At 34.4% G+C, this 16,942-nt stretch overlaps 2 protein-coding genes across 2 annotated transcripts; one reads left to right on the top strand and one right to left on the bottom strand.

Annotated features, from left to right (window-relative positions):
- The first annotated feature begins 4,635 nt into the window (after positions 1-4,635).
- LOC109793101 (protein NUCLEAR FUSION DEFECTIVE 4) lies at positions 4,636-10,039 on the top strand. Its single transcript, XM_020352567.3, has 3 exons — positions 4,636-5,125; positions 8,197-9,125; positions 9,273-10,039. The coding sequence occupies exons 1-3, from the start codon at positions 4,712-4,714 to the stop codon at positions 9,751-9,753; spliced, it is 1,824 nt and encodes a 607-aa protein (XP_020208156.1). The 5' UTR covers positions 4,636-4,711; the 3' UTR covers positions 9,754-10,039.
- Positions 8,196-12,229, bottom strand: LOC109793102 (UDP-Glycosyltransferase superfamily protein). Its single transcript, XM_020352568.3, has one exon. It carries the CDS (start codon positions 12,034-12,036, stop codon positions 10,540-10,542), a length of 1,497 nt encoding a protein of 498 aa, XP_020208157.1. The 5' UTR covers positions 12,037-12,229; the 3' UTR covers positions 8,196-10,539.
- Between the last annotated feature and the right edge of the window lie 4,713 nt (positions 12,230-16,942).

Genomic DNA, 16,942 nt, shown 5'->3' with positions numbered 1-16,942 from the left:
GAATGCCCGGACACCAAACTAATCCTTAATCAATGGTTTTGAAAATAGGTTCTATGGAGTCGCCACCAAAGTTTTACTCTAAACATTGGAAAAAGAAAAGATTTTTAAAAGATCCAATAATGGCCTTGATAACCAGAATTGGGTTCGGGGGTCGGTTACGTGTAAGGAAGGTATTAAGCACCCTTACAACACCCTAAATCGGTACCCTATGATGAAGTTAATGCGATAAGAAATAATAAATTAAATATTATATCCCCTTTTATTGATGATTATTTACATGATTTAAAATTTAAATTAACAATTGACTCTAAAATATCTACATGATTGCTCTTATTATAAACAATATTTATCAAATGTAAGAAATAAAATAGAGAGAAGAAAATTGATTTGAATACCTCTTGAACGAGCTCTATTAATCTTCAAAGATGGAGATTTGGGTGCTTTTTGGCAACCCTTCACACTACAATGCCTCACAAAAATTTCAAGAAATACAAAAGGAGAGAGGAAGAGAGAAAAAGAGAGAAATTTCGAGCTATAGGAAGTCTGGACGAAATTTCGGAGTCCGGAGAAATGAGCCCCAGCTTTCTATTTATAGACTTCGGGAAGGGGGTCCAGAACGGCCCGTTCCAAAATCGGAACAGCCGTTCTGGATATGGCCGTTGTGGGTTAATTTGGACCCTGGAACGACCCGTTCTGAAACCGGAACGGCCCGTTCTGATTTCAGAACGGCCGTTCTGGTGGCCAAATTAAGCCCACATGATTTGGTCTGGAACGGACCGTTCCAGATTTAGGAACGGCCCGTTCCAGCCCCGTTCCAGTTAACCTTTTAACCCTTTTTGGATGAGTTTGGAACGGTCCGTTCCGATTTTGGAACGGCCCGTTCCAATTTGGGTTTTTTGGCCCTTTAAAAGACTTGGAACGGCCCATTCTGGACCTTGGAATGGCCCGTTCCGATTTTGGAACGGTCCGTTCCAGGCCAATAAAAAACTCAACTTGTGCTTTTGGGCCCTTTAAGGTCCTGTCTTCTTGTTGGCACGCTTCGGGAGCTCCTTCCCTTCATAACAGATGTCCATGTCCTTGTTTGTATGCCCCCGGACGAAATTGGGTGTCTACACAAGAAGGTCACAAAGACTTCACAATATAGTTTTCCTCTTTTTGATTCTCAGTTCATCTCTTTTCTTTAGTTTCAAAGTGTGAAAGCTATTTATAAAGTTTCAGATCCAGATAATCGATTATGTTAAAGGAAAATCGATTATTTTGTTCTTCATGATTTTTGGAAACCACTCAAGAACAGAATAATCAATTATTTTGCAGGATAATCGATTATTCCAAAGAGTACTTCCTGGAATAATCGATTATTTCACAGATAATCGATTATTACAGCAAGGCTCTTTTCACCTGTTGCTAGAATAATCGATTACACTTAATGATAATCGATTATTTTGAGTTAGCTTTCAAAAACTCAATTTTATACTTCAAAAATCTTTCCAAGTATTTTAAATCATCATCGTACTCACTCTCAGTCAATTTAGATTAAGATTAACTCATGCACAAAGCATACACATGCAAAATAAGCTAATCAAAACAATACAACACATAAGAACTTATAAGCTACTCCTATTACACATCATGTGATGTGCTTCCACTTGGATGCACATAGGAGGAACTTCAAGTCTCCACGGATCCTTGGAAGAGGCGTCAAGGATTGGAGCTCCAAGGAGACTCAAGGTGGCCGAAGCTTGCTTCTAGCTAAGTTCCAAGGAAGAAAGGTGACCTAGCTCTACAAAGAGAAGCACTCAAGGAGGGTAGAGAAGGTGACCAAGGTGACTTTCGGAGGGAGAGGTTTCAAGTGAAGAAATCTCATTCAATTATTCCAAAAGTGAGGTACAAAGCTCGGCCATAGTGTTTTATAGGGAGAAATTAGGTCTAGGTAACCATGGGTTAGCCTAAGGTTAAGTGGAACCATGGTATGGTTCACTTAACTTTAGGCGCCCAAAATTTGAATTCAAAAATTCAAATTTTGGAGCTTAAACCGGATCACCCATGTGCAAGTTCATTTGGAATGTCATTAGGCTTCCATTTGGCTTGCATTTCGGATCACACCATGTGCATGTGTTGCACATGGCCGAAATGTACTCCAAATGTGAATCTAATTACATTCTAATGCAACTTCACATGCAACCTAAATAACCCTAAATGTAAATGACCTCTAAATGAAAATCCTAAACTACAAGGCCGGAAATACAAGGCCCAAGGAAAATACAAGGCACTAAGGCCCAAATCATATACTACCCTATACTACTTGGGCTTGAGTCAAAGCCCAACAAAACAGAGTAATGGGCTTCTCTTGGGCTTGGGCCCACTCTTTATGAATCCTCCTTGCCATAGCCCTAGTAGTTGGGCCCTTAGCCCATGGGCCTCCTCCATCATCATGATATTCATATCTTCTTCTTGACTAGTTTGTGTCCTTGGTCAGCTTCAACTCTCAGAATCCATCATTTGTTATCATCAAAACTCTCATACTCCAGGGCTGAGTTGATTCACTACTCCATGAATCTTAACACTATTTAGTTGAGTTTGTTCCTCAAATATATAACAAAGAAAATGCTTGAAATTTCAACTTTTAAATAGTAATCTTTTTATAACACGTCAAGAAAAGGGATAGGTGAAAGCTAAAATTGATATCATAATCTCTACAATCAACTATAGACCTTGTAATCAATTTAGATTTATTAAAACATATATATATATATATATATATATATATATATATATTTGAGGGGGTTATAATTACATTGGTGTAACTTTTACTAAGTATTACACCGCTCAATAACTTTATATTAATTGTGAATTTTGTAAATCCAACCGTTAGATTGAAAGTTCATATCACTTTATTCGTGTATATCAAATTTTGCTAAAATTGAACAACAACTTGAAGGTAATCAAAGTGTTCATATTTTAGTGTATTTTGAAGTGAATATATTACGTCAATTTTGTTTTATAAGAATGAAGTATCAAATCATCTTGGATTAATATAAAATTTTGTATATATGATCTAAGTGTAAAGAACTTTCAATTTAACGGTTAGATTTACAAAATTTACATTTAATATAAAGAACATAGTAAAAGTTATACCGGTATAATTATAACCTCCCTTATATATATATATATATATATATATATATATATATATATATATAATTTTGTAAATCCTACCGTTAGATCGAAAGTTTTTTACACTTAGATCATATATACAAAATTTTATATTAATCCAAGATGATTTGATACTTCATTCTTATAAATAAAAAATTGACGTAATATATTTATTTCAAAATATACTAAAATATGAACATTTTGATTATCTTCAAGTTGTTGTTCAATTTTAGCAAAATTTGATATACACATATAAAGTGATATGAATTTTCAATCTAACGGTTGGATTTTCAAAATTCATATATATATATATGAGGGGGTTATAATTAAACCGGTGTAACTTTTACTAAGTGTTATACCGCTCAATAACTTTATATTAAATGTGAATTTTGAAAATCCAACCGTTAGATTGAAAGTTCATATCACTCTTAGATCATCTATATCAAATTTTATATTAATCTAAGATGATTTGATACTTCATTCTCATAAAACAAAATTGACGTAATATATACATTTCAAAATATACTAAAATATGAACACTTTGATTACCTTAAAGTTGTTGTTTAATTTAAACAAAATTTGATATATATGATCTAAGAGATATGAACTTTCAATCTAACGGTTGGATTTTCAAAATTCACATTTAATATAAAGTTATTGAGCGGTGTAACACTTAGTAAAAGTTACATCGCTGTCGTTTGAACCCTCATATATATATATATATGTGTGTGTGTGTGTGTGTGTGTAAAAGATGAATTTGAGTTAGAGTTTTTGTAAGTAGAATGAGATGAGAATGCATCTTAATTGGGAGAAGAACCCTCAACACAAAAATAACTATCTCTCTTTATCTTTCCTCCTTTTATGACTCAATAATTATTTTATTTCTTTTTTTGCTATGAACTTTATTTTATTTTTAAATTTTTATATTGTGAAATTGTGATTTTTTATATTTTTAAAAGGAAATTATCATAAGACATTGTGATATCTTAGAATTTAATACTAAAAATATTTCTTCGCGAGTAAATAATTAAAATCAATTAAAAATTCAAAATTTTTATCTTTGACTCTTTATAAATTTAAATGTATGAAAAACAATCTTGAACTTTTATCGTATATAAAAAATTTACAAAATTCTATAAAGTTTACAAAATTTCGTAGAATCCATTAAAATCTTGATTTAAAAAGCTTGTAGATTCCATTAAATTCCTAATTTAAAATTTTGTAAAATCCTATAAAGTCTTAAAAATCATGAAAATCATGCAAAATTTTTCAAAATTCACAGAACTTTTTTCAGCTAAAAAAATCTTTGAAAATCTTAATCCAATACACCACCTTATTTTTAAAAAAAAATACTTGTTTAAAAATTCTTATTTTAAGTTTAAACAAAGAAAGTCTTTGAAGTGTTTTATGCATGAAAAGGAATTAGCTGTCATGAATAAAGAAATTAAGTTATTTTATTTATGCCCAACAAAACTGGCAGTAATACCACGGGAGAAGGCGGAACGAGGAAAGTGGGAGAAACAAAAGGAGGCACGTCACGTAGAGACGCACATGTGTGATGAGACCACGCAGGGACAGTGACAGGCGCAGATTCGCATTCGAATCATATTCCAACTCAGCGCAGTCCGAATCGCCGCGTCGAAGGCCGAAGGTGTGGGCTCTGATGGCGGGGCAATCGCGGAAGTGGATGATCCTGGTGGTCACCATTTGGATTCAGGCCTTCACGGGCACCAATTTCAATTTCTCGCAATACTCGTCGTCGCTGAAATCCACGCTCAACGTGTCGCAGGTGCAATTGAACTACCTCGCCACCGCCAACGACATGGGCAAGGTTTTCGGCTGGTCCTCGGGTCTCGCTCTCATGCACCTTCCTCTCTCCCTTGTTCTGTTCCTCGCTGCTTTCATGGGATTCTTCGGCTACGGCCTCCAGTGGCTCCTCATCAACGGTGTCATCGATTTGCCTTATTTTCTGGTAATTTTACACCTTTTTTTTTTTTTTTTTCCAGGGAGTTAAGATTAATTATAATTTATTTCTGACTCCTCAATGGTGGCCATGTCACCAGACTCACCACCTACCTTCCCTCTGCTTCCGAGTGGTTGATTTTGTTTTATAGCCAGCCACCTGGGAAAGAAAAAAAATATACTGGTAATTGGATATTAAACATACTCTTTTTGATATATTTTTTTATTATTAAACGAATTTCATTTTTTTATTTAATAACCGTACTCGTAATTATTTAATTTTACTAACTTATAATGAAAATTATATTAAAAAATTGGTTGATACTCTTGTACCAAATTAAGTTTAAGAAAAGCAAAAAACAGTTATATTGGATGTAAAATTAAAAGTAATTCCAAAAAAAAATTTAAAAGTAATTATTCTCTGTTATATATTTTGTTGTGACGATTTGACAATTTTTATCTATTTTAATATGATTGTTGTTTTATGTATTATTAAATTTGTTATTATATCTTTAATTATTTTTTAATTAATGCTATTTTTAATACTTATTTTATTGGTAGAAGTTCAAAAAGATTTAAAAGTACCTGGGAAAGTTTGATAGAAAATATTTATAAAATAAGATAGAGAGTATTAAATGTGGGTTAATAATTTTACCAAATATATGAATTCATGAGTAGATAACATGATAAAACTCTTAAATAGTGTACTTCTAAATTTGTATCAGTATTCAAATAAAACCGTCCTGTTTTATTTTTCTTTTCCAAAATAGTGAGAAAAATCATTTTATTTCCTTGAGGAATATTCTTTTTTTTTTCCAGTTCATAAAAATAAATAGAATTCCTGTCCGTGTATCAAATTGCTGAGTTTCCCAACCAATTCTTTTATGTTCCAATAAACACTCTTCACACTTCTTTGCTGAAATTTACGATAATATGTTTTTCAACTATAGAGTGATGATGTTTTTGGTACTTGGATGTTTTTGGTCAAATATAAGACTGTAGACGAGTTGAAAAAATATGAGTATATATCATACCAAAATTTTGACCTAAAGCAAGTAGCAAAGCAATTTATTGTTTAATGAAGTCTTAGGCACGTATATTTGAAATACTATTGTCGTCAAGTTTTACAGTTTCAAAGGGACGAATGTGGTTTTCCCTTGCGTGGTTTTCATTTCTGCAACCTTCCATATGTGGTCGCAACTTCATTCATAGCTCCACAAACAAAATAAAGTATTGGCTTTAAACAATAGAGCAGCCATGTTCTACAGTTTAAATTCTCCACAATTTATTTAATATATATTCGGACCTTACATATGAAAAACAGCTAACAGAGTCATGCCGTGAATGTTTTGGATTCATGATTGCTTCCCGTGAGCATAACTATAGTGCTACAGAGAAGGAAAAATAAATAAATTTCCATAAACATACTATTTTTTATAGTGTTCCTGCGTAGAAACACTCCTCTTGTCGTTCTTCCTTCTTGATTTTCTAAGTCTTCGGTGCCGACCAAATACTGTCTCCACGGGGTGGGGAGGGTACCTGCAAAGGCACTCCAACGATCAAGTGAGTATTCGGTACAGAGCAATAAGTACTTTTATATTGGATGATAACGTACCTCTTTATGTCACATCACCTGTGTATTTATAGTGACACAATTGGGCCTGGTGGGCCTTCAGTCTTGAGAGATGGGTAACACTTGAGTTAGCATTAATCTCCTCTTAATCTGGCATGGTAATTAGCGCATAATAAGTATCTAACTTGTCATGTGTTGTTTGTGATCTGCTCTTTGTTGAAGTCCTCGGCTAGGCATAAGGCCGAAAGGGTGTTCGGCCTCCCCCAAGGCCGAAGAGGTGTTCGGCCTAGGTCAATGCCGAGGAGGTGTTCGGCCTAGGTCAAGGCCGAGGAGGTGTTTGGCTCGTCCTTGATGGCAGTGTTGTTTGTGATCTGCTCTTTGTTGAAGTCCTCGGCTAGGCATGAGGCCGAAAGGGTGTTTGGCCTCCCCCAAGGCCGAAGAGGTGTTCGGCCTAGGTCAATGCCGAGGAGGTGTTCGGTCTAGGTCAAGGCCGAGGAGGTGTTTGGCTCGTCCTTGATGGCAGTTGGGGGGGGTTCGTCCTATCCCGAGGCCGAGGGGGTGTTCGGCCTACGTCAATGCCGAAGAGGTCTTCGGCCCAGCTTAATACCGAGAGGTTTTGATGGGTGTTCTCTTCTAGTGGTAAGGGAGTCCTGGAGTACCCCCTTTGGCCGAGAGGGTGTGTTCGGCCCATCCTCCAACCGAAGGGGTGGTGTGTTTTCGTCGGCTCGGGCACCCCTTTCGGCCTATTGCCTGACCGAAGGGGTGCCTCCTAGTACATATAGCAACATGGCTTCACGTGATTGTGGCGCACCATACGGAGGCATAGAAAGTATGATTACAATAGTACTTGTAGAATCAACCTGCACCAGGAAAAACCCGAGTGTTGACAATACTTTTGGATCTATGTTCTATTCCTTAATCATGCTTGTTCAATTAAGGGTTAAATCCCATGTTTTCAAATTTTTAGTGGATTGATTAACAAGTCTTGAAAATGCTTTTTCTATTGATTGCAAAGAGTATTGGCAAAAATAATAACCAGTCTCCTTTGACCTTCATTGAAAGCCTGTGAGAACAAAAAATGAATGAGATGTTATGATTGAATCCATATTTACTTATTCACTATTCTGTGATACGTATGAACGTGTTGCAAGTGGCGAGCTGATAAATTCAGTTGTAGCAAGCATCGTTTTTCTCTTCATCAATACCAATCCCACATATTTTTTTAATATAAATAGTTATTAGTTATTTGATTTAATCTAGAAGTATTTCATGTCTCATACTAAATGAAAAACACTTGCATGATTTCTGTGCAATGATCTGTATTCGATAAAATAAAGGTGCTGTATCTTAAAAGAATTCATGTAAACATTGAGATTCATTAATTCTGTGATTACATCTGGAAACTAAACTCTGGCAGATTACCTCTTAAAAATCACCGAATCTTGTTATACAAAATAATTTGCTCATAGCCTACATCTCATTGACAATCCTTTGTTTTTTATTGGCAGGTCTTTCTTTTGTGCCTTTTAGGTGGTTGTAGCATATGTTGGTTCAACACAGTATGTTTTGTTCTCTGCATTAGGAATTTTCCTGTTAACCGAGCCCTTGCATTATCGCTCACTGTGAGTTTCAATGGCATTAGTGCAGCACTCTACACCCTTGCTGCCAATTCAATTGACCCTTCATCTGATTCACTGTATCTGCTTTTGAATGCTCTTGTTCCCCTTCTCATTTGCATTGCAGCACTTGTTCCTATTCTTCGCCAACCGGCTCTAGACCCTCTCCCTCCTGATGCAGTGAACCGGGACTCAGTAATATTTCTAATATTGAACTTCTTAGCCATTTTAACTGGCCTTTATCTTCTCCTGTTTGGCTCATCTGCTTCTGGTGTGACTTCTGCTCGGCTCTATTTTTGTGGAGCTATTCTTCTCCTCATCTTCCCATTATGTATTCCTGGCATTGTATATGCTCGTGCTTGGTTTCGCCGTACCATCCATTCCAGCTTCCGGATGGAAAGTGCTAGCTTCATTCTTGTTCATGATGATGATCTTGAGATGCATAAAGAGCTCCATAGCCGTCAAAATAGTATTGTTAGCAATGGAGATACTTACGGCCTGCTAAGTGACAATGGACACTTGTTTGGAAGTCAGAAGGAAAAAGATAGCGATTTGTGTTGTGAGAGGGTGATTGGCCAGGATCAGTTAGCAGTGCTAGGAGAAGAGCACCCAGCTGCAGTAATTGTCCGCAGATTGGATTTTTGGCTATACTATATTACATACTTCTGTGGAGGTACAATTGGTCTAGTCTATAGCAATAATCTGGGACAGATTGCTCAATCTCTGGGCAAGAGTTCAAATACTTCTACACTTGTTACACTCTATGCATCCTTTTCCTTTTTTGGTCGCTTGCTTTCAGCTGCACCAGATTACATTCGAAAGTAAGTATTCTCTTCAATCTCTGATGTATTATACTTTTGGAGCTTCCTATACAGGAAGATAATTTTATTCTGCCTCTGTTTTTAATTGGAAGTGAATCTTGGAAATAAATTGTAACAGTTATGTTGATTTAATCTTTTGCATTGCAGTAAACTCTATTTTGCAAGGACTGGTTGGCTATCAGTCGCACTTATACCAACCCCAATTGCCTTCTTCTTCCTTGCTGCATCAGACAGTCTTCTGGCACTGCAGACAGGCACTGCACTGATTGGATTGAGTTCTGGTTTTATATTTGCAGCTGCTGTGTCGGTTACATCTGAGCTGTTTGGACCCAACAGTGTGGGCGTCAATCACAACATTCTCATAACAAATATCCCTATTGGATCTCTGCTCTATGGTTTTCTTGCTGCACTAGTTTATGATGCTAATGCAGACTCGACACCAGGAAACTTAATAATGTCTGACTCGGTCGTGTGTATGGGAAGGGGGTGCTACTTCTGGACATTTGTCTGGTGGGGATGCATATCTGTCATGGGACTAGGTTCAAGTGTGTTATTATTCTTAAGAACCAGGCATGCATATCATCATTTTGAGAAACACCGTATTTCAACACAATCGATTGTGTCATAATTTTTGTCATTGATGGGCCTTGAAGATCATGGTGTGTCTGAATTCATTTGTACAGTAGCAGAAGCTTCACGTGTATATGGACAAATATGCATTGGGAGGTTGAGATTAGAGGAGCAGAGTTAAAGCTAGGTTGATTCTTCAGGAACATATGTATGGTAGTGTTATATTGTAGAGAAGAATTGAAGATTCAGAAGCAAGAGGATAAGGATTTTGTTTAACTCTTTCAAAGTGCACAAAAAAATGAGAAAAAAAAACAGGGTATAGAAGTAATCTCAGGAACTACACATCAATAAACATAATGACATCTGAACCTTCCTGAAGTTTTGCCTGTCTTGCAAATTCTGATTACTCATCATGCTAAACTTAGAATCCTAACACATGTATTTGTAAATTTTCCCTCTCTTTCCATCATCTTTATCATGTTCTGAATCATTGGCGTGAGCTTTGTTGAGACCATAGAAATAAAGTGTCTGTTTATTTTAAGTATCAATGAAAGATCATTTGTATATCCACATAGAATAAGACTCAGTTTGCCCATGTATCGATAGAATATATTGCTTTCATTTTTAATAAATCTCCTTTATTTATTGTATCCTCCGATATTAGATACACCAGAACAGAGTCATCCAAGATGGAAGCCATAATTTTTGAAATTGATTCACGAAATTATAATCATTTGAAAACTATATCTGATAATTGTTTAAAAATTTGAATATAATTTTATCATAGTGAATAAAAGAAAAATGAATGAAAGAAAGGTATAAAAGGAGTTTCTAGCCCTAAACTTCAAGGATAGGTACAGAACGTACGATCTTTTATACATAGAAATAACCTCTCATATGCTAATGCCATCTTTCTTGCTGTAAACATTTTAGCTGCATATTCCCGGCATGCCTTGCCCCTCCTTGCTAGCCTCTGCGGTCCTTCCTTTACCACTGCTTCCAGTGCCTCTAAAAAGGACTCTACATTCGGCGAAAACATGAAACCATATTCATCATCAACCACAATAGTCCCTTTAATGCTTGGAAATCTTGAGGCCAACAATGGCTTCCCACTCATCATTGCCTCCATCAAAGTAAGGTCAAGCCCTTGTGGTCTGAGTGTGGGGTTGACAAAAATGTCAATAGCATTATAGAAAGCTCTTAACATGGAAGGACTCATTGATCCCAGAACAAGAACCTGGCTCCCCAAATCCCTGTACCTGTTCTCCCATGGTCCAGAACCAGCAACAATCAAGTACACATCAGGGTACTTGGTTATAAGCCTTGAGTAGGCTTCATGAAGCAGAGAATGGCCTTTGTCCTTCACTAATCTTCCAGCCACACCAAGTACCAAACTTGCATTCCCCGGAATGCCAATTTTCATTCTGAATTCCCTTCCCAATTCAACATCTTCTCCAAAGTCATCCTCATCTACACCATTCAGTATTACATGGACTCTTTTGTTGGGAATTTGGTACACATCCCTCAGCATCTCACCACAACTATCACTGATAGCAACATGATGGGCATAATTCCTGAAGAACCTTATCTCGTTCAGCACCTTAGGCACAACACCTTGTATGCTCTTGTTGAAAAGAGGGGACATAGGCTCGTCAGGCCGGCGAGCCAAGTCCTGGAAAATGCTTGATTGCAAGCTCTCAAGGGCTATGCCATGCCAAGACACTGCAAGGTTTGACATGTTCCTTGCTAGCCAGTGAGGGAGTGCCACACTTTCTGAGTGCACAACATCAAATGGTTCTCTCTGGTTTTCTTCCACAAACTGTTCCCATGCCTTGTTATAGCGCCACCTGCCAGGCTCACCATCATGGCAATGGATGTAAGGGCGAGAAGATGCACCTTGTTCATGATTGTCTTTGTTTATTGCAGGGCTTTCATCTTGGGGTGATGTGAAGACATGAACTTGATGGCCACGGTGTGCTAAAGCTGTGTGAAGGGTGTGAGCATGACGCTCCATGCCACCAGGGATTGTGCTAATAGGCCATTTTCTAGAGAAGACAGCAATTTTGAGAGCAAAGGGTGGTCGGGTGTGTTCAAAATATGAGAGGCGGTTCCATGCAAATTCAACTAATTGAAGATCACCTGACCAAGTTTTAGCTTGGGAGGAAGCAAGGGTGGTGCATATGGAGGTGGTGGTAGGGGCATGGAGGAGGAAAATAACAGGTATAGTGAAGAGAACAATGAAGAAAAGAGTTGTGCAAAAGTAAAAATTTGAGGGTGAAATGGCTTTTTTGGACTTGGTGGTGAAGGCCATTTCCTCAGGGTGTTCTGAGGATATGGGCATAGAGATGCTTTGGTTTCTTGAGGGTTGGAATTATGTGATATTTGTGGTGAAAGATAAGGGAAAGGGAAAATGAAGAAGAATGTGAGGGGCCATTGGGGAGGTAGACACGCACTGAAGCAAGTGCGTTGAGTTTGAGTTTTCTAAGAGTGCGTTCCTCACGCCTGTCTTTCAGGCCAAAAAGTGGATTCATGTGATACGGGTTTCGTAAGTATTAGAATAATTAGAATAGTTAACATGCACGCACAATTAGGCGTACTCCAACACCCATGTAGACTTCAGATTAAGAATCATTAATATCCTGAATTCCTGGTTAAGTTTTCTTCTCTTTTGTTATGGAAAGAGGAACTCAGTCGCAACATGGAACAGCATCTTGTGAATCTTTTCCTTTTACGAGTTTTATTGTGATCTATAAAGTTAGATAGGAAAAAAAAATTCTCTTTAAAATTAAGTTCAATGTAATTTATAAGTTTAAACATACGATTACGTGAAACTGCACACATACTTTTTACTTTTTTAATGTTACGGTTAAATTCCTTTCGGATTCGCAATGTGATATATATATATATATATATATATATATATATATATATATATATATATATATTAAATGAGTAATGTTGGAGTAGAAAAAAATAAGGAATATGTATATAATTTTATGAAATTCAATATATATGTATGTGACTTTCTCATAAAACTTTTGTAATTCAAAATTTCCTAAGCAATTAGTTTTCATATTTGTTTTTTTATTTGTGACCAACCCTGACATTTTTACATCTTGTTCTTTTAAAATTCTTATTTTACCTTTATTATTTTTTCAATCTCTATTTTAGTATTTTCGTTATAATGTCTATGTCATTTCCTATTTCACTCTTCTCTTTATATGTTTTTCTTATTTAATTATATAAATTAAATATAAAGAAAAGAGAGATTCATTTATTTTAAATATAAAGTGATTTAATTGTTAAATTAAAATTTTTTAATAAATAAATTAAATTTATCAATCTTTCAAAATTTAAAAATTATACGATACATTCATTTTATAAATTCAAATTAATCTATAATATAAACAAAAAAAATTAATGAATAATATAGTTTTATAAATATTTATCAATTTAAATTAATGTAATAAAATATTAAATAATTTTTAAATTAGCAAAATTCACTAGCTTGTTGATTACTTGATATCTGCTTTAATTATTTGGGACCAGTCAAATACATTTGTGAAACCAGCTTTGTATACTACGTATTTGTGAGTCAAAGAAATGGTGCACGTCCAACCAAATTGCCATTTACTTTTTTTATTTTTATTTTTTATTTTTTATAAAAGAAAAGGTGCGCAAAACCTAACATACATTAACAGACGTCATCGACGATTCCCATACTGAAGTAAATATCTTTTTATTTTACTTAATTGTATTTTTGTCTTCATTATTTAACAAATTCACAAATCTTGTATTCCATTTGTTCCACTCACATCTTTTTGTCCAAATCCATTTATTACTTGATCGCTAAAGTGGTAATATTAAGTGTTGATTGATGTGACATTTTGATATTAACAAAATAATACACATGGTATTGACATGAATTGATAACGAGATATTGACATAATACCGATTTGATGGCGTATAATTTTGAGTAATAAAATATTTTGAAATTATCCTAAATAAAATATAAAAAATGTTAAAATATCACAAAATTAATAAATAAAAAATTATTGATTTTTGTTGTCTCTGAACTTTCCCGAATCATCCTAGCCTACAAATAGAACCATCTCAAATATTAAAACAAGTCATAGTCTATCATAAACCACCATTTTTAACCCTTCTATAACTCATCACGCGAAGACATGATTTAGGCTTAAAAATCTATTTTAGTCCCTTATAATAATTGTTTATTTTAATTTAGTCTCACTTATATTTTTTGTCTCAATTTAGTTCTTAATAAATTAATTAGTTGTAATGTTGGACTTTCGTCTAATTTATTTAAACGGAGTTAACTGTTGGCCACGTGGATACCAAGTAGGTGCATAGGTGGACATCACGTGGATGACAAATGGCTCGAAACACCTGGAACCAGAATGACTCGTTCTGAAACCAGAACGGGTCATTCGGGGTGCACTCTTGGTGTGTTAATTTTGCATCTGAAATGGGTCGTTCCAGATGCAAAATTAACACACCACCAATATATCAGAACGGGTCGTTCTGATTTCAAAACGGGTCGTTATGGATTTAGAACGGCTCGTTCCAGAACTCTGTTAAATGGAAACAATAGAATATTCTATATTAATTTTATTAAAAAATATAATAATTTTGAAAAATATTTTTTATGGTAAAAATTTTAAAATTACTTATTTTTATAAAATACAATTATCTTATAAATAGAGTGATAACTTTTTCCTTTTCTCTTTCTGTCTGAAGAAATATTTAAGTATCACTTTATAATTTTTTGCAACTTATTTAAAATTAGAAGAATAAAATGATAAAAATTAATAGGATAAACATAATAAAATTATTAATTTATTTTCTTTTATTGTCCTCTAAATTTTTACACTCATTTAAAACAAAAATATTTTATATGTTAGTTTGAATTAATTTAACGAAGTATCATATGATTTTTAATTTTTTAAATTTTTTTATAAATTTGATGTATACATGAAAAACTTTTTAATTTAATAATTAAAATTTTTAAAATTTGATATAGAAAATTAATTATTAAGTAGAATAAATCTATTAAGACTTACTCTTGAAGTAAGTAAATTTTTTCTTCATTAAAAATGAAGATAATTTTACCACAAAATAAAAAATAATTAAACAAAAAAATAAAATATAAAAAAAATATTAATGTATTTATTTTATTAGATATAACAACATAATTAAAATATAATTAATAATATATATTTTATAAAATTATTAATATTTTATATATAAAAAAAAAGAATGAAAAAAAAATTTAGTGGGGCAAGTGCCCCCACTATGATTAACTTAGATCCGTCCCTGCATGTGGTTGTGTGATGAAATGTTAGTCCTGTGTATACTCTTCCTTTACTTCAAGTTCTACCTCTTCAAGAACAGGTTGTTGTTGTTGTTGTTGTTGGGGTACATCGTTAATGACTTCAAGGAAAAATGTCATGTCATTTCATCATTTTCTGTATAGTGGCAATTTGGTAGTAAGTGATTCACTCCAGTTTGACTAACAATGAAATAAAATCTGCTACCATTGTCTTTAGTGATATACTGCATTGTCCTTAATGATACACTATATAGCCCAACTATTTAGCAATTGAAGTTATCAATTTCCATTAACAATATTACCAAATCCAATGTTTGAAATGCTTTGTACCTTGGGTCTTTTTCCTTCCACGATTAACAACCGTAAACTATAATCATTGACTGTTGTGTTTAGCACTGGAACTAGAACGACCCGTTCTGAAATCAGAACGGCCCGTTCTGGTTACACTCTTAGTGTGTTAATTTTGCACCTGGAACGGGCCGTTCTGGATGCAAAATTAACACACCAAGAGTGCATCCAGAACGACCATTCTGGTTTCAGAACGGACCGTTCTGGTTCCAGGTGTTTTTAAAAATTTTGACATCCACGTGGCATTCACCTATGCATCTATGTGGCATTTATGTGGTCAACAGTTAACTCCGTTTAAATAATTTGGACAGAAGTCCGACATTGTAACTAATTAATTTATTAGGGATCAAATTGAGACCAAAAATAAAAGTGGGACTAAATTGAAACAAACAATTATTATAAGGGACTAAAATATTATTTTAGCCTAAGTTTTATGACACAATAAATACCATGTTTTCTTAGTTATTTTCTAACACCTTCATAAAAATACATACTCATGTCTCACATGAACATAATTTTGCGTTTATCCTTGCCATATACTAATTTAAAATCGAATACACAGAAAGTGAAAGTTTATATCAGCCTTGTCAAGAAACCACGTAGTATAAGAAATAAAATAACGAGGATCGTTGCTTTGAAGCAGACCGATAAGCATACCCATTTTGACTTGGAGAATCTCTTTTAGGCTTATTGTTTGGTTGACTTGCACTTTGCGTACATGATTTGATAGGTAAAGTTTGGCCAATTAAGCATTTTCTTTTAGGGCTGCGTTTGCTTAGAAATTTAGTAAGAATTTTTATTGTCCTTCGAGATTTCCATCTCTAGAATTGCATATAAATTTTAGTACGCAGCATCTATACGCTAATGTCCCATTCCTTGTAAATCACATGGAAAAGGCTTCGACTTGAAAAAAGTATGTACACATACTTAATTTATATATATATATATATATATATATATATATATATATATATATATATATAAATTATATGAAATATACAGCTAGAGATTAAGACAAAAAGAGTTGCACCGATTTTTTTTTTCCAGCAAAATAAAGTTGCATTAATAAAATTAAATACATAGGATGTATCGAGATCCATGTACAACCCCACCCGAAAAGTATAAACTAATTGCAAATTCCACAAGTGATATTTTTCATGTCTAGATAACTACAAAATTAACCATTTGTTTACATGACTTCTATCACTCCAATTCCTTCTAAGTCCCTTCTAACCTTCTAAATCCCTTCCAAGTCACCCAAGGTCTTGCTACCTTTCTACATCATGGCAAACTTAATTGATACACCAAAATTCCATGTGTGAAGCACTAGTACAAAAGGGATAATCATTATTGCAATATACATTCTTGCATATAACCAGACACTAATATAAAAGGGATAATTTACGTCGGTTATTTTAAACTTTTTACATCCGAAAAAAGTCTGACGTTAATGCGGGAGACGTAAATTTATGTCGGTTGTGATAGACGACGTAAATTTACATGGGACATTGTCAAGCCCCGACGTAAAAAATAGTTATAAAACAAAAAA

The sequence above is a fragment of the Cajanus cajan genome, chromosome 5 (genome assembly GCF_000230855.2).
Source record: "Cajanus cajan strain Asha chromosome 5, NIPB_CcT2T_4, whole genome shotgun sequence".
Classification (NCBI taxonomy): domain Eukaryota; kingdom Viridiplantae; phylum Streptophyta; class Magnoliopsida; order Fabales; family Fabaceae; genus Cajanus; species Cajanus cajan.
The sequence above is the reverse complement of the archived record's forward strand: the minus strand, read 5'-3'. Positions and strand labels throughout refer to the sequence as shown.